We start from the raw sequence: 26,040 nt of genomic DNA, 5'->3' as shown, positions 1-26,040 counted from the left end.
TGGCCTAAAACTGGGATGTTGTACTTGGCTAGCAAACGTCTTGACAGACAATGCAGTGTGAAGAACCCTTCCACAAATCGGGTCGTTTCTTTCCTTACTATTCCACAGAGTTAAGCAAGCACCTCACGGTAGTAATGTTGATTAATTATAATCGATATTTTCACCCGTTTTGGACGTGGAAGGGCGACCTGGGCGGTCATCATCTCCGACGTCTTCTCGGTCATCTTGGAAAAGCTTGAACCACTCTAAAACTCATCACCACTAATTAACATTCATCGCCATAAACTTCTTTTAATAAAAGATAAGTTTTAGCAGCTGTTTCACCAAGTTTCACGTGAAATTTTACGACAATTCGTTGCTTTCCTACAAGTGTAGTATCATGTTTTCGGCAAAACGAAACTAACACTTCTTACACAAACGACGGTTCCGGTCAGACAAATTTCTCTACAAACACATGAGATGCTGCAATCGAAAGAGAAGGCTTTACGCTGCACAGCTGTCGGTCGTTAGGATTTGGCGCATGTATAGTTCTTCTGTCGCAGCATCAGTCTAGTTATTTAATAGCCACACCTCGAATTATGTGAGCTGGGTTATAACTAATTATTTCATTATAGGAATTTTTTCTTTTAATTGCCTAAACTATGAAGTACTGGACATTGGGTGTCCATTAGTAGTTACAAATGGTTGAAATTTGAACAATTCGAAAACCTCCAAAATTTAACCTTCAATATCTCATTAACTATAGTCACTAGAACATTTCAATTTATTCCAGTTATAGAGCAAACTTTTCTCTACAATTCGGTAAAGTATCCATTTCATTCTGAAGAATATGAGGGGAGATACAAAGGATCGAAATTTGAAAACATAAAAAGTTTAACCTTATATATCTCATACTTGCACATTCTGCCGGTAACATGCACTACAATAATCAACAGAAAAAACTAACTCTAGGAACATTTTCGAAAAAAAGAAACAACCCATTGAGTAAATCGAAATTTTTATGAAATAAATACATTTTTTTCATTTAAAAAAAAGAAAAAACTATCAATAAATTAGTCAAGGCATTTCTTAGACCCTAATCTTTTAATGGCGTCTTCTGTTAGCGCTTAAACCAAACCAGAATTTAAACTTTCTGCGTTTTTTTGGTTTGTTTTTACGGTTTTAAGTTACGGTGGATATACGAGGGTCGTTTGAAAAGTCCGTGCAAAGTCAGAGAGATAGCACCACTGGCGCGTATCGAGGTTATGTTTAGTTAGTAGCATCTCTTGGAAGAACACACACCAAGTTTCAGCCAGATCGGTCTATTTCTTTGTGTTTGGCATTCGTTTGAATCGAGGAAGTCGAGTGATTTTCAAAAAAAGGACGAAAAAGAATTTCTTGTGTTGATTAAACACTACTTTATAAAAGGCAAAACGCCTCAGGAGACTAAAGAGAAGCTTGATAAACATTATGGTGACTCTGCACCTTCGATTAGAACAGTTTATAAGTGGTTTCAAAATTTTCGGAGTGGCCATATGGGCACAAGTGACGCTGAACGTTCTGGACGCCCTGTTGAGGTTACTACTCCAGAAATCATTGATAAAATCCATGATATGGTGATGGATGACAGAAGAGTGAAGGTGCGTGAGATTGCTAGTGCTGTGGGCATCTCGAATGAACGGGTACATAATATTTTGCATCAACATTTGGACATGAAAAAGCTATCCGCAAGATGGGTGCCGCGATTGCTCACGCTTGACCAAAAACGAAATCGTGTGAAGTGTTGCAAGGACGGTTTGCAGCTGTTCCAGAAGAATCCGCAGGACTTTAAGCGACGTTTCGTCACTGTGGATGAAACATGGATACATCACTACACTCCTGAGACCAAAGAACAATCTAAACAATGGGTTACCAAGGTGGAATCTGACCAAAAAAGGCGAAGATCGTTCCTTCGGCCGGAAAGATTATGGCGACTGTCTTTTGGGATTCGCAAGGAATAATACTCATCGACTCTCTGGAAAAGGGTAAAACAATTACAGGTGCATATTATTCATCGTTATTGGACCGTTTGAAAACCGAGCTGCAAGAAAAACGCTCACGATTGGCCCACAAAATAGTCCTTTTCCATCACGACAACGTACCAGCTCACACCTCAGCAGTTGTGGTCGCAAAATTAATGGAAATAGGGTTCCAACTCGTTTCACATCCCCCCTATTCTCCAGACTTGGCTCCCTCGGACTACTATTTGTTCCCCAATATGAAGAAATGGCTGGCTGGAAAAAGATTTTATTCACACGAGGAGGTGATTGCAGAAACGAATGGCTATTTTTCAGACTTGGACAAATCCTATTATTCGGAAGGGATCGTTGGACGAAGTGTATAAGCCTAAAAGGAGACTATGTTGAAAAATAAAAAAGGTTTACCCAAAAAAATTAAGTAGTTTTTTTTTTTGCACGGACTTTTCAAACGACCCTCCTACATACAGAACAATTTTTATAAAAACACTTTATTATTCTCAGTGGTCTTCACAAAGATTTTTGGCGTAAACTCAAAATCGTAAATCGCTATGATTAGACCTACACTTCCGTTAATCGATTTTTATCCAGCTATTATTAATAAATAATAATAATACAACAATAATTGCGATTTTTCCTTTATAAAATTTATTTGTTTAGTGTCCCAATTTGCATTGTAGTTAAGCGTACCAAAAAAACCTTCTTTTTTATAACCATAGAATAAATTCCACTTTCTAATTTTAGCCGAGTGAAAAGGGCAAGGAAAATAAGAAGAAACGTCAATAAGAGAGCGAACACACAACAAACTGAGGCTACTGAGGCTGGAATGAGATTAGAATGCGGTTGTTAGGCCAACAGTATACCCAGTTTCTTTGCTTACAGACAGCGGTAGAAGGTTATATAGGTTTTTTGTTGGTATTCCGCCCAAACAGAGCACAGTAGCCAACTACCAAACTGACAAGTCTCTAACCAAGTAATATAAGGATTTTGTTAAATAGAGTGGACAAAACGCAATGTTTTTACCACCAGATTTACTTACTGTAGGCAACTTTAGTTACTAGTACCATGTTCTGCTCTTCTCAGCAGTACAACGATACTTTTTGGTGGTTTTGTTTTATCTTAAAATAACGATCCTTTTGATACTCCGTTGGGGCTTTATTTTATATTTTACATTAATTTACGAGTGTCGTTTGAAAAGTCCGTGCAAAAATAAAAACTACTTAATTTTTTGGGGTAAACCTTTTTTATTTTTCAACATAGTCTCCTTTTAGGCTTATACACTTCGTCCAACGCTGCTCTAGTTTGTTGATCCCTTCCGAATAATAGGATTTGTCCAAGTCTGAAAAATAGCCATTCGTTTCTGCAATCACCTCCTCGTTTGAATAAAATCTTTTTCCCGCCAGCCATTTCCTCATATTGGGGAACAAATAGTAGTCCGAGGGAGCCACGTCTGGAGAATAGGGGGGATGTGAAACGAGTTGGAACCCAATTTCCATTAATTTTGCGACCACAACTGCTGAGGTGTGAGCTGGTGCGTTGTCGTGATGGAAAAGGACTTTTTTGTGGGCCAATCGTGGGCGTTTTTCTTGCAGCTCCGTTTTCAAACGGTCCAATAACGATGAATAATATGCACCTGTAATAGTTTTACCCTTTTCCAGATAGTCGATGAGAATTATTCCTTGCGAATCCCAAAAGACAGTCGCCATAATCTTTCCGGCCGAAGGAACGGACTTCCCCCTTGGTAACCCATTGTTTAGATTGTTCTTTGGTCTCAGGAGTGTAGTGATGTATCCATGTTTCATCCACAGTGACGAAACGACGCTTAAAGTCCTGCGGATTCTTCTGGAACAGCTGCAAACCGTCCTTGCAACACTTCACACGATTTCGTTTTTGGTCAAGCGTGAGCAATCGCGGCATCCATCTTGCGGATAGCTTTGTCATGTCCAATTGTTGATGCAAAATATTATGTACCCGTTCATTCGAGATTCCCACAGCACTAGCAATCTCACGCACCTTCACTCTTCTGTTATCCATCACCATATCATGGATTTTATCAATGATTTCTGGAGTAGTAACCTCAACAGGGCGTCCAAAACGTTCAGCGTCACTTGTGCCCATATGGCCACTCCGAAAATTTTGAAACCACTTATAAACTGTTCTAATCGAAGGTGCAGAGTCACCATAATGTTTATCAAGCTTCTCTTTAGTCTCCTGAGGCGTTTTGCCTTTCATAATGTAGTGTTTAATCAACACATGAAATTCTTTTTCGTTCATTTTTTGAAAATCACTCGACTTCCTCGATTCAAACGAATGCCAAACACAAAGAAATAGACCGATCTGGCTGAAACTTGGTGTTCTTCCAAGAGATGCTACTAACTAAACATAACCTCGATACGCGCCAGAAGTGCTATCTCTCTGACTTTGCACGGACTTTTCAAACGACCCTCGTATATAGAAGGTCGCAACAGTTGAATAAGTTTTTGCTTGAAAAAAATAAAAAATGTGACAAAGAGACAAATCATTACCAACATAATATCCGAATTCTGCCATCACTTATTAGCTACTAACCTCCGAACCACTAATTCTATTGTAACTACTGTAGTGAAATGTATACCTCCACAGCAGTTACAGTCCACATCAATCGTTTAAAACCAGCCTTCGAGAGAGACACCTTGCCGAAACCACTTCCCAGTACTAAGACATCGGGCGCACGGAATGGACGCTCTCTGACGAGACAAAGGACACCACGCGGAGCAAGGGACATGCCTTCTGGAGGGAACCTCCCAAATTGGGCTGCAGACGATAGTGAGGAGGAGGAATATCCGGTAGTTCAGTTACGGGATGAGCGCGATGGGGCGGAAATGGCGCCGGGAACATCGCCAGGCTCTACCGGGAAAGCTAGTTCCGGAACTCCGGACAAGCAAGATCTCCCAAAGGGGAGTGAAACTGAGGATAGTGGGGCGGGTGTCCAAGCGTGCAATGAGAATGATGAAGAGAGCGTGAGACCGGGATCATCGAGTCACAACTCCGGATCTCCGGGGGCGCTAGATAGTTCAATCGGGAAGGAGACAAGGCGCGAAGAGCTTAATGCAAGTCGAAGTTGGCTTCCGTTACCTCAGCGGGAGGGCTGAATGCGGAGAAGTAAGTCGACGTTAAGGGGCAGCCAAGATAATGGCCGCGAAGAAGGGAAAAATTCCGATAGTTGGCCGGAGGGAGAATGGGAGATCGCTGTCGAGAGCCAAGGAGGGTTGGAGCATTACACATCAACGTCGAATATTTTGTACCAAATACAACATTAGTATTTAATTTCTTTTAAGTTTCAGAAATGAGTAAATAAGGCTTATAGTTCTGGTAATATATCCTTGGCCATTTCTTATAATAAAATGTTGCGATCAACTGTTAATAGTAATCTCTCTAACAAAAACTTACAGTTTAAAAAGTTAAGTACAAAAGTTGATTAAACGCTAAAAGCTATAAGAATCAGCAAGTACCAAACATTTCATAAAAACTTCATTTGAGAAATTAAACTGTATTACCTTAACAATAATATTTTTTAGAATTTTGAACGAAGTCGAAAATAAAAATTTAACCTTCAATATCTCATTAACAATAATCACTAGAACACTGCAATTCATATCAGTTATAGTCCAAACGTTTCGCTACAAATTGTTGAAGACTTCATTGAAATCAGAACAATATGAAGAGAGATACAAAGGATAGAAATTGGAATGAATTCGAAAACATAAAAAGTTTAACCTTAAATATCTCATTAACTATAATAACTAGAACACTGAGGGAAGGGATTAGCTATGCGGTTAGCGTACTGGACTCCCACGCGAAGGCCCCGGGTTCGAATCCAGCTGCTGACTCTTAGATTTTTCTCTTCCTAGGAGCTTCTTACAGCTCACTGTCCGGTGATGGACAGTGTTGTCTGTAACGAGAGAACACTGTCCGGAGGCCGGCAGTGCACTGAAAAAAGCTCCGGGCGCCAATAACCTTAGATGTTGCGGTGCCTTAAACATCAAAAAAAAAAAAACTTTTTTTTTTATTTTTTTAATTTTATTTGCCATTTACTATCTACAAAACAAACAATGCAATCAGCAAATCCGATGAATGATGCTATGGACGTGATTGGCTGGAGGAGAGAAGCTGCCCACTGGCAACACTCCCGCTTGAGTTGGTTATCAATCCATGAGATGGTCGCGGGGCCAGCAACGCCTCAGCCGCCGTGGGGGGTTGTCCGGAATAGCTATGGAGGCGAGATTTTGGATTAGAGGATTAGAGCATAGAGAAAGAGAGTTATGGAATTTTCGGTATTTAGTTTTAGCTGTTTCAGTCACGTAGGGTATGTTGAGATCTTTATGAAGAGAAGAGTTTGAAACGTAGAATGGAGCATCTGTAATTTGGCGGAGAATTTTTGATTGAAAGGCCTGGATTTTTTGTGAGTTTGAGCGTTTGGCTGAACCCCACAGCTCGAGTCCATAAGTCCACATTGGTTTAAGTATGGTGTTGTATAATAGTCGTTTATGTTCTATTGGAAGTTTCGACCGTCTGCCAATTAGTCTTAGTAACAGTTTATTCCGTTTGTTGAGTTCCAGTCTTTTTAGTTTAGTATGCGGGTTCCATGTTAGTCGTTTGTCGATATACATCCCAAGGTAGCGAACTAAATTTGCAGGAGAAAGAGGTACAGAGTTAAAGCTGACTGGTGGAGAAGTACAGCGTCGCAGAGTAAAAGTGATGTGTTGACACTTCTGAGGGTTAAATTTTAATCGCCATTTTTTGGTCCAAGGTTCAAGTATGTCTAAGTGTGTCTGTAAGTGAGTGGAAGCTGTTACGGGGTCGGAACTAGAACTGCAATTCATACTAGTTATAGAACTAACTTTTCTCTTCCCTTTAGTAGGTGAGAGAGCATGATGGCGCTTTAGAGACACTTACTACAGCCTATTACTGAGCCATGGCCTCCTCAATCCACTTCCGCCAGTCCTCTCTATCCACTGCAGCAACCTTCCAATTTAAGAGACACTTAGGGAAGCTTTAACCACTTCGTGCTAAATTTTGTCAATATCGGACTAAGAGTTTTATGAAATAATAGATTTATTGTGGGCCTTACTTGCGTCGGGACTTCTAAAATGCCACCTTTTTATTCGAATGACATTTCATTTTCATGAAAATTGGTTATGCGTCAATCATTTGTAACGATTGCCACGCTTTCCCTTAATTGGAGTAAGAGCAAAACGTCGCTTAAAAGTTACTTAGGGGAGCCCGGAGCCCTATCTCTTTCATCCTGCTAAATTTTATCAAAATCGGGCCATAATTTGCAGAGTTATTAGTAATAGTAATTTTGGAGAGACCTCGCATTCGTATGGCCCTAACTCGCTCCGATTTGATGTACAGCATCTACATAAAATTTCGAATTGAATGACTCCTCATTTATAAAAATCGGTTCTCGCGTTAAGGCACTACGTTGTTTACAATAAAGGTAACGAGAAGAAGAAGGAGAAGATTTTCTTAAAATAATCACTTTTATAAAAATCTCTTTTCGGACTTAGAGGACTACCGAACTGATATTTCTAGCGAGAACTCAAAACCGAAAATATGATACGAACGCAATAGTTTCCTTACCTAGTAAGAGAAAATAATTTTTTTTTTTTGGCGCATCAACAGCTGAGGTTATTAGCGCCCGGAGCTTTTTCCAGTGCACTGTCGGCCTCCGGACAGTGTTCTCTCGTTACAGAGAACACTGTCCATCACCGGACAGTGAGCTGTAAGAAGCTTTTAGGAAGAGAAAATCTAAGGGCCAGCTGCTGGATTCGAACCCGAAAACAAAGAACAAAGAACGCATACATACAATACAATATCCTTTTTAAAATGGACGACATTAAGACTAGATAATTAATAGGAAATATTTCCAATCAAATTGGTTAATTTTGAAGAGGGAAAATGTAATTTGAGACTTTTTTGTTTGCAATGGAGATACATAGTTACCAACATCCAGTTTATAACCTACTGAAATGTGATAGACATCTAGCGGAAATGTGCTTTAACTACTGTTTACCGACTGTCAGCGAACTGCTCTTTGTTACTGGATCGCTTTACTTCCTTCTTTTTGGGTTCGGCTGGAGGGGCTTTATTTCAGCATTCTAGTGATGTTACAATTTCTCTTACTGAATTTCAGTTCCACAGAAATTTGATTTCACGAGAATCTCTTGAAACCTGCTTTCACTTACTGTTGTAATAATTGCTCTTACAGCAACAAGATACAATTTTCTAAGTTGTAAATACAGGCTTAAACAAGAAATAAAGTTTTCAACTTTTTGACGTGAATACGTCTTTAAATTTGCTATCATATGGAGGCAATCCAAAAAACCTAATGATAACAAAATCGGGGGATACAGTTTGGCATTATAGCTTCGAATCTATCGTCTACGTCCAAAATTAAATTAGACCACTGGATAGCTAAAGGATCAAAGAATTCATGACGATAAGGGAGGAATGTGACGCATCGCGCGCGGTTCAGGGGGAAGCGCCGTAATTTTGAGATCATTTTGCTGCGTATCGAGATTTGCAATTAGTATAACTTTTGACTCGGAGAAGCTACGACGTTCGTTTAAGTTTTAATCGTCAGCTATCGTCACAATCTATAGATTGTATATAAAACATTAGTGTCAAATAGTGACAGTGGAGGTCTTAGAATAAAAAAATATTATCAAAAATATATAATGTCGGCCTATACGCGTCGAAAAAAGCCCAAACCAAATACAGAGATCGCATACGGTTGGAAAGGGCTTCTCAAGAACAATCGAACGGCAATAATAAAACACCATATTGACCGAGTCAAGCTGTGCCGAGAACGTAAAAGAATGAATACGGCCGAGCGGATCAACGACGGTGTCAGTACATCTGCAGCTGGGGCGGTTGAAATTATGTAAGTGGATGATGAAATCGCTTCTACATCGACAACGAACTGTATAGGCAAAGATTGTGTTCGATCGTCGATTATGAAGACACATTGGGCAGCAGCTAATGCACGTTTCACTACGACGTTTTTCCTTGATTTCATCCTAAATACATAAATAAAAATATTTTAGGATGAAAAATATAACCAGTTACGTAAACGTATTCACGTACAACACACGGCCGGGTCCATGACACAGCCACAGATTTTTTTTTGTGTGTGTGTTTTAACATGAGATAAATGTCTATAAAGGAAAATTAGCAGGAAGTTTTTCATCTTCTTCTTTTCCTTTTATTCTTAATCACGAAGCCAATCTCAATTTCTCTTGATGTTAAAATCAAAAGAGGAAAGGATTTGATTAAAAATTCATCAATAAAATGATTTTTATGTAATCAGTAATTTCTAAAACCATTCGTAACATCATTATTATTGTTTCTTTGAATTTATCCATCGGCGCGCGCATGTTTATTGTAACTCTGATGAGTTTTATACTTTTCAGGCTTCGTCAAGATTGCATTAATCGGTTTATTGTAGAGCAGGGGGTCTTCAACCTACAACACTTTTAGGAACCCTTCGAGCTCATGGTTTTCTTGAAGGAACCTCATGTTTAAGTAGCAGATAAAATAGTTTATCAAGGCTTTTTTCTACTCAAATTCGATAAATTGTTCTTGTATCTTTATTTAATTTTAAATACGAAACATCTTAATAAGACAATGAATAGTGAGGTAGCGAATCAGGTTTTAATTTCTAGAATACATTCTATGAATAATTAACAAGAGGAACAATATTTTAAATGATAACAAATGAATAAAAAGAAAAATCTTTCAATAACTTGGCTGGGCTTGTTTTCTATCGCAAAGCACTTTTACATCGGGAAAAATTGTTGAAATCTGCAATCTACTGTCAGCATCGAATCTGTTTCTGTATTTTGTTTCAGTTGCAGCGAACAAAGAGAAAGATTTTTCGCATATATAGGTTGGTACAACTGACATCAGATGTTTCACAGCACTTTTGGCAATTTCAGGATATTCATTTCTAATGTCAATCCAAGAATGCACATCGATTTGATTAAATTTCAGTTTCAATTGAGTGTCGATCGATAAATCAATTTGTGGTTCTCATTCTTTTATTGGGAGTTCAGAGGTGGCACAGTCTTGAAAAAGGATTTTGAATCCAAGAGAATTTTTTTTTTTTTTTGGATCACTTGTGGGAACCCCAGGTGCAAGAGATTTCGGCTTCACTTATGTAATCCGGTCAAAGAAAATATAAATTGATTTTTTAATTAAGGGGTTATAGGCAGTCAGAAATTTGAAAAAATCGATTTTTTTTTTTTTAATATTAAAGTATAGTATCTCAGGAATGTTGTCCTAAAATTTCAAGTCGATCCGAGCAAAATTGTAAGAGTGAAAGTGTTTACAAGCCCCGATCGTTCGAATTATCATCGCTGAGCACAGAGCTCAACTTGCTACGCGGGAGGCAAGAATCCTACGCAGACAGCAGAAATCGGAAAACTTGGACATTTTGGAAGACATGGAGGACTTATTTTATGGGCCTGGAATCGATGACACTGTGTAAGTTGAAAAAAAGATTATCCAGGTTTTATTCGCAAACCTTTAACCGCTGAAAACTTTAAACGCGTTTTTCTCAAGACTACGTTTTCATAGTCGGTGGACACGATATCACAAAATCTACTGCACCGATCTTTTTGAAATTTTACGTATTTCTTTTACACATATTAAAATCGTACTTGGACGAAGGATTTTTTTTTTTTTTTAATGAATAGAACTTGTTTTACAAACATAAAATGGTCAATTTTTTTAGTGAAAATCGTGACTCAAACTTTAAAGTGGTCCCAAAAATTAAAAATTCAATTTTTTTCTAAATCCTTTGGTCAAGTACGAGATAAAGACATCTACTAACGAAATCTTTTCGAAATTTTGATTTCAGATGACCCAGTCTCAAGATATCATGACCACGAGAGGGTTGCATTTTTTTGACGTGTTGCATTAAAATATTCGCCATTAGTACAATTATTATTAATTTGTAACGAAAAAATTACAATAAGTTCTTTAAACATGGACTGATATGACGCAAAAGTTCCCGAATAAAAAAGTAAACACGTTTTTCCCCCAAAAAAATTTGTAAAAATGACTTTTTTGGCGCCTCTGACTGCCTATAACCCCTTAAGTTAGTGAATTATCATTAAAATTAGATTTTAGTAGATTTTTATAATATCCTAATACTGTTTCTAAATTCGTTTTTAATGAACAACTAAACGTATATCATGTTGGTGAGAAGGTTCCAAGTATGACGTAGATACATACAACAAAAAGAGTCTACCAGCAGTAAAAAAATAAGTGGGACTATTTGAAGGGTTAATTAAATATAAATCCTTTGTCAAAGCTCTTTTTCCTGGCTTCTCTGGGTAATACAATAATTTTGAAGGGTTGTACAAAAAAAAAAAAAATGTATGTTTGCGAGTATTCTTCAAAGTTAAGTGAGGACGAGAAACAGTCTGAGTGCTCATCTGGCCTCTTTATTCTATTTCAGTTTTACACAATCGCATTAGCGAATTCGTTGCTCATTACGGTGCCACTCCAAGCCCAGACATATGCGGGATGTAATTTACAAAACAATAAAAGAAAAAAAAGAAAACCATCTCGTTTTGTAATTATTTAATTTTAATTACGTACAAGCTCTTTTTTATATGCTACACCTTAATGTAGTTACTCCAATTAAAAAGTATTCTGGCTGTTTTATTTATATACACCCTTATACATGTTTTTCTTTACTCAACTAATGAGGTAGTATTTTCAATTGTAAATCCAAAGCTTCAAAATCCAGCTCTATTATTTACACTTTCTTGTCACTCTCTTAATTGTAACAGACAGGTTAGTATTAACGCCAAAACGCACGTTTAATCTGCTATATCTACCAGAAAACAGATATCTCTTAAGTTAACAATAGTTCTGCGAATGCTGCAAGATTGAAAATAAAAAATTCACAAATTTTTCATATTAGTTGCCAATTTTATAATTTGAAATCGCTAATCAATTTATATTCGTCAAACAAACTTTAATACAAATGGAGTAGAGGAGAAGGTGGTAATATAGGACGGGGTTGGAATTTGGGACATCCCTGTTTTTGTGAAACCAGTAGTGCTATCTGTTAGTTTTTGGTGCCTTACTACTCTTTGGGGTAGGCTTTGTCTGCTGCAGAAGGCAGCGCCGACAATCGAGTGGCAGCTTTGCCCAAGAGAGGACCGTGTTGATTTTGTCAATGCTAAAAAGTTTTCTTAAAGTTGATTTTCCTCTGCTTTTGGTCAATACAGTAGACTCTCAGAAATCCGGACTTTTGTGGCGGACGGCCGGTCCAGATTTCGAAAAATCCGGATTTCCTGGAGGTCAGCATGACTGATGATTTCCGTCTTTTATGGCTAACAATTATGACAATACTGTATGTGTTATCGTTTATTAACAGGAAGCTGCTGTTCTGTATTATATTTTACACTAGTACTGTAATTAACAGTGAAAGAACATTTTCTTTTTCCACTTTATTTTCTTCGTTTTTAAACTCCATCGATTTCATTGAACTGCCTCGTCAATGAAACACAGAGCGCCCGACAATGCAAACTATTGTACATAACATTTGTATAATGTGAGTTATTTGTGTGCCATGTTACCTTATATCAAATCAACGTTTTGTCTTTTTTATTTGCAAGAAATTTTATTTTTTTAAATTCAAGATCATCGATCCGGACTACCGAGAGTCCGGACTAGTTTCCCTTAGACATTAAAAATATAGAACCTAGAGAATTTTAATTGCCAGTATTATAGTTTTAAAATATGAATGAATATTGGAAAAAAAAAATTAGGTTATATTGTACGCGGTGTATGGTGGTATTATGGGGCAGCGTTGTCCCATATAACAACCTCGTTAATCGTCTGCCAAACAAGTGTGAAAAGTGGCACAGAGGACGAAACTAGTGCCTTATAAATATTTTTTTTCTACAGGGGGCCTAAAAAGATCATTTCAAACATTTCTTGACATTTGTCTAAGAAAACTGATTACACTCCAATTTTTATCCTTAATGTACGATAATTGTATAAATGTGGCAGATTTAAGGCTTATTTTTACAATTCATGGAGAAACGAGAACATTAACTATAATTATTATGTGTGTCCCATATTACCACCACACTTTCTGAAAACCCAATATGGCACCACCACAGACTTTTTCAGTGAAACTCCAGACTCCTTGCTGTAATCTACTCAGGACTCCAAATTTACAAAGAGAAATAATGTATGTCTATGATTTTACTTCAGAGTAGATTTTAAATTCAGTAGTGTTCAAAATATGCAAGGAAAAAAAGACTGTCCCGTATTACCACCTTCTCATCCACTGGCACAGTTATACTCGTAACTTAATTGTATAACCTCTCCTTAAACTTCGTGGGTGCTTGCCCAACTGCTGGAAAATGCACTTGGTCCAAAACAAAAATGCTTTTGAAAAACATTTTATTTGTTTAGTTTTGTAAAAAATTTTTGCAACAAGTAATCTGCCTTTCAGCTAGTAACGCCCACTCTTAAAAACTTATTCCGAAGTTCCACTCGGATCCAATGATATTAAAGTGGTGAGAACATTTATAGGTGAGAAGTAGCGAATATATCCATAGCGATCAGAGGCGGCACTTCACCTCTTTGATTCTCTTTCATCAGCTCCACCTACCGCTTTTCTTGAAATCAAATATTATCCAGCGTTTTCTGTACAATCGGTCATTCTTCCTTGTTTTATCTACTTCTCGAAACTAGAAAACACCTATTCATTGCTAATCAATAATGACGAACAACCTTTATCAAGTAAAATTACTGTCATTGAACCTAAACTAACTTTAAAACTAAAATTAACAACTAACTAAACTTAACCATTAACTAACTTATATACCTGAACCTTAACTAACTTGCTTGAGTTAGGGAACAGCCTAACAATTTACTAACTCACTGCGAAAGGATCAGCTTTGGAAATAGGAAGAGGAAACATCGTGTCCTTCAATCGAATTATCGAATCAAATCAAATGGTTTTGGATTATAATTCTGGTCTTTATATTATTTTCAATTATATTATTTATGATTATTTTGACCCATCACACGCGTATCTTGAGTGATGACTATTGATTTAATAAAATAAACTCCCCGAACAATAATTTGTCATCACCAATACTCTTTTTTTTACTTCATTTTTATATACATAGGGTGAAGGACCAGTAATTGACTGCTTAAGAAAAAATTCGAGTTTAAGATAGAATAACTTCCGTTATTTTGGCTCCAGGTGTAGGTTGTAAAATTTTGCCGCTCCAGTAGGATGTATTTTATTTTATTAATATTTTAAAAGCAGTAAATTCGATCTTTATGTCTACCAAAAATGACTTTATTTGTAAGTATGTCAATGACCCAGTAATTGACATACCGAATTTTCGGTGGAACCAGTGTTTGACATGGAGTGGGACCAGTAATTGACATACAAATATATTCATGAAACGACATAAGGTATGCATTCAAAATCACTTTTAAATCTAAATAAATCACTTAAATCACCTAAATCACTTTTTCAATTGGATTTATAACAAAAATCAGTCTTATTCATAATTAATTACAATCAGTTCTTAAATAGGCAAGCCTAAATAATCTAATATTTTTTCATCGTTACTCTTTTTTATGCAGTTTTTGACGATCAACCCTTACACAACTGTCCTACCGGACAGTTTTAATTAAATCTAAACCAAGACAGGTAATTTGAAGAACAGCCCTTTCTTTCAATAGTACCAAGGAGATATTAGCTAACATGCTTGTTAGATCGTACACAATGTCTGTCGGCCCTTCCGCTCTCTTATCCTTTCAAGTTTCCGCTAAATATTTTGTTACTTAAACCTTTTTTTTTTGGGAACTTTTTTGGTTCTCACTTTACCAAACTCTACTTCCGATTAGACTATGTGGTCACATCCTTGTTTTATTCATTCCGCCTATAACGCTGCTACCGATCGCAACTACGCGACTTTGTGTTCGAGTTGTTGGTGCTTTCTAGTGAACCAAATTTCTCCTACGCTTCCCTTCTTTTGGAGCGCTTCGCTAATATTTTCCACAATCTGTGCTGCCAGTGTCATTTGCTTCGAAACCAAACTATCTGAATGTAATTCATTCTTACTTTCTGCATCTATTCAGTATTTTATTGTTTATTATTACTGAGTTACCTCTTGGGCACATGTATATTATACATTGTGTGCACGTTTATCGCGTCCCGCCACAGGTTGTAAGCATTCGCACTTATAACAGTAATAAATAAATGAAGCTGTTCGGCGATCACGATTATTCCAGTTTGTTGTTCATACATTGTTGTTCTGTACAGAATAATTATTCTGCATGCCCTCTTGAAATAAGGCGTACATTTGCTAATTCATTAATTTAAACATATTTTGTTGGAAGTTTTACTATTTATTTTGCCGATTTTTATCAATGATTTTATTTTACAATGATTGAATTTTTAATTATAATAAAATTTATCAACCTATCTTACCATTTTCCCAGGAAGTCAATCACTGGTCTCAAACAAAAAAGCTGTAGGACTAGTAATTGACATACATGTCAATTACTGGGCAGATTGCCGTTTCAAGGACCAGTGATTGACAGCCCCATTTTAATCCTCAATGCTTCTTATAATTAAAAAAAAAAACTACATAAATGAAATCTACAAGCAATACTAATTATAACAGAACATTGATAACCACACGAATATATGAACAAATAAACGAAAAATAAGAAAAAAGAAAAATTATTTTCTTATCAATCCTCCTTAGCAACGGCTTGTTTTTTCCTTAATTTTGAACTTTTAACACAAATAACCTTCCACTGATACCAAGGAACCTTCCAATAATTAATATTTTTCTGGAACTCCTGCCCAAAGGCTTCTCAATAACGAAATTGAAAGAATCACCACTAAAAACGGCTCATATCCCTTATAATACCAGTTTATTTCTGGTATGTCAATTACTGGTGCCCAGTCAATTACTGGTCCCTTCACCCTATATTTTTTGTTTTATAACTGATAATTATTTTTTGCGTTTATAACTGATAATTATTTTTTGCGTTTATTGTGCTACAATCAGCTCGTCAGCGCTATAAGTAACAGTGACGAAAGTGATACAAACGAGTGGAGAAGTTACCGCAGTGGTAACACTCCAAAACATTATATGGTTAGTCACTCTCTTCACTTGAGAGGAGATCACGAGGCCCACTGTCTTTTAAGACGTCTTGTCGGGTTGTCAGGAAGAGTTCTAGAAGAAAGATTTTGAGCTAGAGGATTTATATGAGATTGCAGGCTGAAGTGAAGTTTTCTGTATCGTGTTTTAGCAACTTGGGTGTGTATAGTCAGGTTGGAGACAAAATGGAGCGTTTACAATAGTTCTAAGTATTTTATATTGTAGCGATTGAATCCTTTGGAGATTGGAGCGTTTGGTTGAACCCCACAGCTCTATTCCATACGCCCAGATGGGATAAATTTTAAATTATTTTTATATTTTAAAAATACAAAACAATAATAATTGCTTAGAAACAGACACCAAAAAAGATGAACATTATTCCAGAGAACCTTCCAACCTCTTACCGACCTATTAGTTTGCTACCTATTATGGGAAAAATATTGGAAAAACTTCTACTTAAACGCATCTACCCTACACTGGAATCTGCGACTGTAATTCCAACACATCAGTTTGGCTTTCGACAACAGCACAGCACTATTCACCAGTGTCACAGAGTAGTAGACGCCATTGCTTCCTCTCTGGAGCGGAAACAATATTGCTGTGGGGCCTTTCTCGACGTGGCTCAGGCCTTTGATCGAGTCTGGCACCCAGGACTATTGTGGAAGTTAAAGAGAGCTCTTCCATCAACTTATTACTTAATTCTACTATCATTTCTTACCGACCGCTTCTTTAAGATAAGTTGTGGATCTGCCTCTTCCGACTACTCTCTGGCACGGGCTGGTGTACCTCAAGGTAGTATTCTCGGACCGCTCCTCTATACTGTGTACACATCTGACCTACCAACTGACTCAAACACACTGCTCTGCACTTACGCTGACGATACTGCTATTCTCTCTTCTAACTCAGACGCCATTACCGCTTCCTCTCATCTACAGACACATCTACACAAACTAGAACCCTGGGCCAAAAAGTGGAGAGTCAAATTCAATCCTAAAAAGTGCGAACAGATAACTTTTACTCTGCGTCGTAATTCTTGTCCCTCTGTAAGTTTCAACTCCATTCCTCTTTCTTCTGCTAATTTAGTTCGCTACCTTGGGATGTACATCGACAAAAGACTAACGTGGAATCCGCACACTAAACTGAAAAGACTTGAACTCAACCGACGAAACAAATTACTACTGCGACTAATTGGCAGACAATCCAAACTACCACTGGAACATAAACGACTAATATACAACAGCGTACTCAAACCGATCTGGACTTATGGACTCGAACTGTGGGGTTCAGCCAAACTTTCTAATTCACAAAAAATACAGTCCTTCCAATCAAAAATTCTCCGTCAGATTACGAATTCTCCATTTTATGTCTCTAACTCCACCCTCCATAACGATCTCAAAATCTCATACGTAACTGACGAATCCAAATCTAAATATAGAAAATTCTTTGACTCTCTTCCATTCTGTACCAATCCTCTTATTCAAAATCTTGCCTCCACAACGATTCCAGATCGTCCTCCACGACGATTGAAACGCTGTTGGCCTCGTGACCAGCTCCAGTAATGTAAGGAACTCCAGCGAGAGTGTTGCCGGAGGGCAGCTTCTCTCCTCAAGCTGATCCAGCCATAAAGTCTACTTTCATCATATTCACTGATTGCATTTTATTCTATTGTAGATTGTGAATAACAAATAAATTACAAAAAAAAAAAAAAATTATTCCAGAACAGTATTGTTAATATTTTTTGTTGACTAATTTAATAATCTAAGGGAAAGATAAGTAACAAATTCACTCATGATTATTTTGTCATCTTCAGGACTTATACTTATTTACAAATATTATTTGTTTAACATTATTTTTGTTAAACTAAAAGGGTTTTATTTTAAAAGGACCACTGCACCGCTCGTAAACACTGTGTTTTTCATTTTCAGCTAAAGCATTATCTTATACCTAAATAACTTGATTGAGTAAAGCGAATTTTTCGACTTTCTTTCATTCGAATCTTGCCGATGGTTTCTGGGATTCAAATCTTCTTTACTTGCTTTGTACTTCCTCCTATGTTGGTGTAACCTTCCTTCCGTTACCGAATACTCTTGAATGCCCAAATTATACACATTAGTTTAACCAAACATCCTGGCGAATTTAAAATCCACTTTAAAAGAACAGTTAACCTGAACACATCCTTCTTAGCACATCTTAGTGGCTCACAATAATCAATACTTTCAACTTGTTTTCTTACTCTGTAGAGCTGGATATATTCCAGTTAGTTATTTCCTGTAAATACAGAATATCCTGTTGAAAACTTGTTTGCCCAATAGTTTTCTTTCCTAATCTTTTTTACTTTGTTCGCATTATAACAACAAGAATGAACTATTGTATTTTGTCGAATAATTTTATAACTTTCAATTACTGTTTTTGAAAAAGCTTAACTTTTAAGGCTTTAAAATTGTTTTTCTGCAACCATGTAGGAATGTTCTCATTACTCAATTAAAATCAGCTGTATAATGTTACGGTGCCATTTAGGCCCAGCGTCACCTCAGTGGAGAAGGGGGTGGGTTGAGATGAGAAAGAAACCAATAAACTAAAATAAGAGGAGTAAAAGAGAAAAAAAATAAAAAAGAATAAAAGAAAATGTTTTCAGGGCGCCACGCTGTTTTAAGTTAGTTCCGCAGGGAACAGCGAACCTACGGGACCATACTGGTTTTTAGGCCTGCAACAAAAAAATAGGTTGGAGGGAGGGAGTTCTGAAAAAAAGAAAAAGAAGAAGGCAATTTGGAGAAAAAAATATATATTGAAAAAGAAGTTTAAAAAAAAAAATCAAAAAAGATTATTGGGTGGCAAATGTATATCTTCTGGTACAATATTCTTTACACTTACGGTACTTAACACAAGTATACGATATATTAAATCAAGTGATAGCTGTATTTACAGAAGGAACAAAAATAAAAAACCCTTGTTTAGGGGAAAAAAAAGGACCAAGGCGGAAGCTTCCTTATCACTGTACTATTTCTTATACTAAACCAATAAAATTATCCTCATAGGGTTACAAAAAAAATAAAAAAATTACACTGTTGAAAACCTTAATACTATAAAATATAATTAGGAGAAAAAAACCGTGAAAACTATATACATAACTATATACAAAAGAAATACTCCACTTACCCCAGGCCTGGGTCTTACTTTGGTTTTTTGCGTGGGTGAAATTGTATTCACTGTTTAAAAAAATGCCTTTCCGGCGCCTGTTCGCAGGCCACTGCAGCACTTCTTCCTACTTCCTTCTCTGTGGTTGATCTCGTTGAGCGCAATCCCCACACTAGGAAATGTTCACCAACGCTGGTAACTTCACTCGCTCACGAAATTTTACAATTTCTGTTCGAAAATTGAAGGTCTATCCGGCCAAGCCGACGAAAAAGAAGTCACCTTGTAACAGAGCTACCAGTGGCTTACTGACTACAGTCGGGCTCTGGCTCTTCGCATACGCGCCGCTCTCTGTTTATCCCCTTTTGTTCGCTTCATAAACAGGCCGAAGTACAATTTCACTTGCTTATCTTACCAAAGACGTATTTCTTTGTATTCGTATTCTATTTTTATGTATACATTTGTCCCCAATTGAATTATTTAAATTAAAATTAATTAAAGAGATTTTAATTAAATTAAATTAATTTAATTTAATTAAATTGTTACAGATTTTCTACCTGTAACAATAATGCCCATCTTTAGACAAGACTTTGAACTTTTTAATTTATTTTTAAAATGATTAGTCAGACAAAGGGTTGGCGTGATATTGATTCCAAGATATTTATAATTGTTTACAATTTCAATTTGTTCAGCTCCATACCACCACTTGTTATTTGAAGAGATTTTACCGCCGTTTCTAAAAACAATGATTTTTGATTTTGCAAGATTAACAACCAAATTCCAAGTACTACAATAACTGTGCAATGAATTTATCATTTTTTGTAGTGAAATGGGCGACGACGCAAGCAAGACAATGTCCGTTTGGAAAAGTTTTATTTTAAACAAAGATATTGGCTTCGAAAGTAAATTAAAAATATTTAATTCTATATCTAGAGCAAGTATCTGCTACGGAGCTCAAGTGTGGGGAGGCCAAAAATTTAATGATGTGGAAAAACTATTAGTATTCTTTATTAAGAAAGTATTTAAATTGCCAGTAAATACTCCAAATTATTTATTATATCTTGAGACAAAGCTTTGCCCATTATTTACTTTCACGCTTAATTTACATCATAAATATATTTTAAAAGTACTGAAAATGCCCGACTTTAGATTTCCGAAAATTCTTGCCCAGTTTGCTATAAAAAAAAATTTATATTGGTTCAAGATTCAAAATGAATTGTTTCATTCGCACGGAATTCGATTTGATGTGGGTGCTGTAAATCCAGAAGCCCTTAATAATAGCTTTAATAAATTAAGAGAACAAATAAGTTTTAAATTTCTGGAAGATTGCGTAAATGCAGCTACCTCGTCTAAAACCTCAGTAATTTATAAAGATTTAAAATACGATTTAAACTTCATAAATGAGTGGCTCTCCTTAAATGATCTTACCTGGATAATAAAAGCTAGAGGGGAATTGATTTGTTTGAACTACAAACGTTATGGAACAAGCGCATCATCCCTCTGTTCGCTTTGCAATCTTTCACAGCAGGAGGACATTTACCACTTCATTGCAATCTGTCCAATACTAAAAGAGTTTCGCGTGAAGTGGTTAAAAAAGGCTGTACTTACACGGGAAGAATTAATAAACTACTTAAATGGTGCCGATTTTAAAGCATTGATTAATTACTGCAAAACGGCCTGGCAGTACAGGTATTTCCTAGTACAGGAATTTAATTATTAATCTTTAATGTAACAATCCCTATACGTTCCCTTTCATTTGTATTTCATTGGTTTTGTTTATAAAATGTAGTATTTATTTTTATTTTTGTTTGTTAATTTGGAGTATTTTTGTAATGTATCCGAGTCAGAAGTACCATCTTATAACTTATATGCAGAATGTTGTTTTATTTTTATTTTATTTTTATTATTTATTTTTGTTTATTAATGCCAGCTCCCTCTGATGGTTTATTAAACCAAGAGTATTATCTTTATATTGTCAGTGATTGTTTTGTTTTCATCTCTTTCTAATTTGGCTTAATAAAGATATTATTATTATTATTATTATTATTATTAACAATAATGCCCATCTTTACCTCACTAGTGAGGAAAAATTCCCATTAGTGTCACTTTCCTCACTAGTGAGTGAAAAAACTTTATTGTGCTTCCTTGATACAAGAAGTTTTGTTATTAAATATTTTCTGTCAAACTTTAATAAGCTTATTTAAATTTATTTTATCTAAATAATTAAAAAACGAATATTAAAAAAATAAAATGAAAATTGAAAGGAATATAGAAATAAAAATAATATTTTAATAAATAATTAGATATTTTTAATTATAACAGTTAAAAAGGTTATAGTGTTACCTTATAGAAATTTAAAATGGATTCTAGTGATTCCTGTTTAGTTTTTTTTTTTTAGTTAATAACCCTAATGGTTGCAGAAAAAATATAATATTTAACTCGAGTGTAAAGTATTTTCCTCACACTCGGCAATTTGCACTTGCACTCGCCTCGCTTCGCTCGCTCGTGCGTGCAAACCCTGACAGTGTGAAAACCCTTCAATCCAAAATCCTGATCAATGCCCCTTTCATTCTTTTCCAATAAAAAGTTAATTTTCTAGAATTTGTTTGGAGCTTTAGTAAAGATAATAGTTATTTAAAAAGTGTGGAAAGTAGTACTTTTCCTCACACGAGGCAGGGTTTGCACACACGAGCGAGCGAAGCAAAACTATGAAGTACTGGACATTGGTTGTCCATTAGTAGTTACAAATGGTTGAAATTTGAACAATTCGAAAACCTCCAAAATTTAACCTTTAATATCTCATTAACTATTGTCACTAGAACATTTCAATTTATTCCAGTTATACGTAAATAACTATTATCTTTACTAAAGCTCCAAACAAATTCTAGAAAATTAACTTTTTATTGGAAAAGAATGAAAGGGGCATTGATCAGGATTTTGGATTGAAGGGTTTTGATATGATAAAGGTTCGAATGTTTGGCTGACCTGTATAGTTCTGTATTTCCATTTTGGGGGCTAGTAGTGAGTAGTGCAACTGTCTTTAGTTAAGTATAATATAAGATAAGATTCTAATAGGGGGCCCTTAAGGCCTACGCCACTGCTACCCCTTTAGGATCTATTGTGGCTCCCTCCACTCTAGAGCTCGTCCTCCAGACCCGTCCGTTTAATCAGACTCTTCAACTCTGGAGAGGGGCTCCTGGGTAAAGCTTACAGGCCTTGATTTTTCCTCCCCGAGAAGTAACATCCTTAGCCAGACAAGCCCCTCTCAGTGACACAACACGTGCAGTACTTAGTTAAGTATAGTTTAACTAGTAGTTTTATCAAAAGTAGTTCTTGAAACTTGTGACCCAACAATATTTAACTCACCCAATAAGATCTTAATTCAGTAGTTAGGTAAAATGTACCCAATAAGTGAATGCTTGTGATTTTTTTTGTCGCCAAATGTCCATTACCCTAAACTTTACGTATTCTTCAACTTCTATAAATATTAATGCACTTCTAACTTTATATAAATAAGACTCATGACAAATTTTTTATCATTTCTTTAGGAAGCGATGCACGTACGCCTTGACAAAATTTCACCTGATAGGTCACTGACCGAACTTGATCAAAGTTGATCCAAAGATTTGATAATAAAGTTTATTCCTTCTTTAGAGAAGGTTGTACAATAATCTGGAGGTGTTTTCACTTCGTAGGAAATTAAATTTTCTACAACTTTTATTGGAGGGAAAAAAACTTTTCCAATTTTTCACTCTTTTTTTTATGTCAAGAAGACTGTATAAAATAATTCTTTAAAAACTCAATTATTATTTTGTAAACATGTTTGTACTTGGTAAAATATTTATTAAAAATGGAGGCAATTTACAAAGAAACAAGTGACTTTCTATCAAAGTAAATTAGATTTTAATTGTAGACGTTCAGTAAAACTTTCTTGTGGTGGCCGAAAAACAAAAAAGAAACAAAAGAAGTTTGCTCCAAGTTATTGCCTTTTTATTTTGCTTGGCTACTGAAAGAAACAGTTCAGCCACATCACAGATTTTAGTAACATCACGTGTATTGAATTCACTGTAAACGAATGTAATATTTTATTATTGTTTATTTACTTTTGTTTAATTTTTAAGGCGCAACAACTTTAGATTAGATTAGATTATCGGGGCGGGACCTATGCCCCATGGCACCGCAGTCAAAAGAGGCTTATTCCCCTTCTTTGGATCTAGTAGTCGAAACTTCTCCTACTAAAGAGGTTGAGGACTTTCCCTATTAGCTCTTTTTGCGCTACTATCTCCTTTGGTCTCAAAGCTCCAAAGGTTTCATAGCGCAACCACTCGATTGCAACACAAATCAAACAGCCAGTGAGAGGCCGTTTCCTCCCCATCCTGACCCATTTTACACAACGGTTCCAAGCTAATAAGCCCCTCCTTGTACAGATGACTATGTGTACTGTGTAAATGTATTGGGGTGTTGCTCATGTTCATGTTGTTAGACAGGGATGCCAATAACCCTGAAGAAGTGGCTAATCCGCTTCCCCTCTACGGGGAAGGTCATTTTAGCGGCTAGAGCTTTTTCCATCGCTCTACCTGACTCCGAATTGTGTGCTCTCGTTACAGACAACCCTATCACTGGACATTGGAGCTGTAAGAAGCTTCTAGGATGAGAAAAATCTAAGTGTCAGCAGCTGGATTTGAACCCGTATTCTCTGCTTTGGTATCCAGTATTAAGGGAAAGAAAGATTGGGCCAGGATGTTTAAGATCGGGGTTGTATTGTTGCGACAGATTGGTATGAAATTTTGTGTAGCGGGTTTGGGCCAGGTCAAACCAAATGGGATTTATTCGATCAGTGTGTAGTCTGATTGTAAAACGTAGAAAAATGTATTAAGGATGGTGCGTAAGAGGTTTCTATGGGAAGATACGGTCAAGTTCGAAACCTTTAACTGTCCTTACCGTTTAAATCCAGATTGTGCTAACAGGCTGTGTAAAATTTCTATTTGTTCCATAGTATCAATTGGTATCTTTTTGGAATAGTCTTTTGATCATTCATCTTGAGTTGGTTATGTGGAGGAGGAGGTTTCAGGCGTCTTTCGAGTAAAAAGCCCGACTTTATCTGCCAGTGGAAAAGGAATGTGGTTCAGAGGGATTGGTGCGCAACTTTTCGATTAACAGTAATGGCAGAGGATGTGGTGTTAATATGGAACCCAATAATACTTTGGCATCAAGTGATCCGTGTGTAAACAGTATCCGGCTCAAACTGTAGCTAGATAGCGGTAGTGTGCAAAGCAGGGTGGTTGGTTCATTTGCTACTGTATGTTCATTTTGAAATTTTCAATTTTGTTTTTATCGATTCTCGAAAACTTTAAGAAGGCAAGTTCAAACTGTTATTTCTGTTTTGTTATCAAAATAGTGGTAGTTATCCGCACTATATATTGGTTCAAAGGGATGTGTTGCAGCGATTTTCATTTGTGAATCAGTTCTTATGTCTCCCAATTTTTTTTTGGTGACAAATCAAATCCAAGATAGGGATGCTTGCAACATGGAACCCTATGGGTGCTGGTGATATGGAACCCTGTACTACACTCGCAGTAGAAAAATTTCATGGGGTTCCATATTGCAAGCATCACGGGCAGATCATTTATATTTCTGGGGAAACAACAGAAGAAGAATCTAAAATGGGGCTAAAAAAAGCTGCAAAAATATTCATTGTACCTAAAACCACTCTACGGCGACTTGCAATAGAAATACTAAGGCGTTCCATACTACCTGCACCTCAAGTCAGAGGCACCACTTTCACTTTTTCCATAAAATAGAAGGTTGCTCAACTAGTGGTTGGAGGAGAGTAAATTTGAAGACAATAGTGCAAGACTAATGTATAAAGTAAATAATTACCAGAGAAAGCAATACCATTTTTTGGAATGTCTAGCATTGGTAAGTCAAAAACAAGTAAGGGTTCAATATTAGCACCACTTCCTCTAATGTAATGAGTTCTGGTCTCGTAGACCTTCACTTTCCACTTGCGAAACTAGTGTTATGAAGATGGAACCAGTTAGGATGAGGATTATAAGATCTGAAGTATGGGACAAGATGGCCTGTTATAGGTTATATTGGAAAGGAAAGGAACATTTAGGTTACTTCTGTAGGACCACATTGGTTTAAGTAGAATGTTGCATAATAGCCATTTGTTCTCTTGATCATCAGATCAAGATTGATGTAAGTTAGAGCAGATTATATCGTGTTTTGATTCAATTATTATTGTAACTATTAAAAAATAAACACATTACTGTAACTTTTGATTTTATTAATTTTTTTTTTCATAATCACATGGATGCAGCAATAAATGATTGATATACTCTGTTGCAGGGGTGTAGTAAGATGGGCTTGGCGTGGGGGCTGGTCTGGGCTGTGTGTATGACTGGCGCCCTGGCAAACCCAGAGGCTAAACGTCTCTACGATGACCTACTATCCAACTATAACAGGCTTATTAGGCCCGTCGGCAATAATTCTGATCGACTTACAGTCAAAATGGGCCTTAGATTATCTCAGCTCATCGACGTTGTAAGTACTTATTTGGAAATTTATTCATTTATCATATTTAGTGATTACCATTATATTTAGTTTCCATTATCTGTTCAATTTTTTCCCTTATCACATTAATAATATATTATCTGTCCAAAAATCGTGTAATGGTTCGTTGAAAAACAAAGCACTAATTCAAA

At 36.3% G+C, this 26,040-nt stretch overlaps 1 protein-coding gene and 1 long non-coding RNA gene across 5 annotated transcripts in view; one reads left to right on the top strand and one right to left on the bottom strand.

The window, feature by feature from the left end:
- The window catches only part of LOC141451062 (uncharacterized), a 35,733-nt gene extending 16,116 nt beyond the window's left edge, over positions 1–19,617 (bottom strand). The window contains exon 1 of the long non-coding RNA XR_012456514.1: positions 19,376–19,617. This is a non-coding gene — a long non-coding RNA (uncharacterized lncRNA). The remainder of the gene's footprint in view (positions 1–19,375) is intronic.
- nAChRalpha1 (nicotinic acetylcholine receptor alpha1) overlaps positions 1–26,040 on the top strand; it is a 389,306-nt gene that overhangs the window by 151,894 nt on the left and 211,372 nt on the right. For all 4 annotated transcript variants that reach the window (XR_012456510.1, XM_074122086.1, XM_074122087.1 and 1 more), the window contains exon 2: positions 25,685–25,879. Coding sequence is in view for 3 of the 4 variants with exons in the window: in XM_074122086.1 (XP_073978187.1) it covers positions 25,697–25,879 (183 nt within the window). In the remaining variant the exon portion in view is untranslated. The remainder of the gene's footprint in view (positions 1–25,684; positions 25,880–26,040) is intronic.

This window comes from Rhodnius prolixus, unplaced genomic scaffold, assembly GCF_049639745.1.
Source record: "Rhodnius prolixus isolate KJV_2025 unplaced genomic scaffold, Rpr scaffold_8, whole genome shotgun sequence".
Lineage (NCBI taxonomy): Eukaryota > Metazoa > Arthropoda > Insecta > Hemiptera > Reduviidae > Rhodnius > Rhodnius prolixus.
The sequence above is the reverse complement of the archived record's forward strand: the minus strand, read 5'-3'. Positions and strand labels throughout refer to the sequence as shown.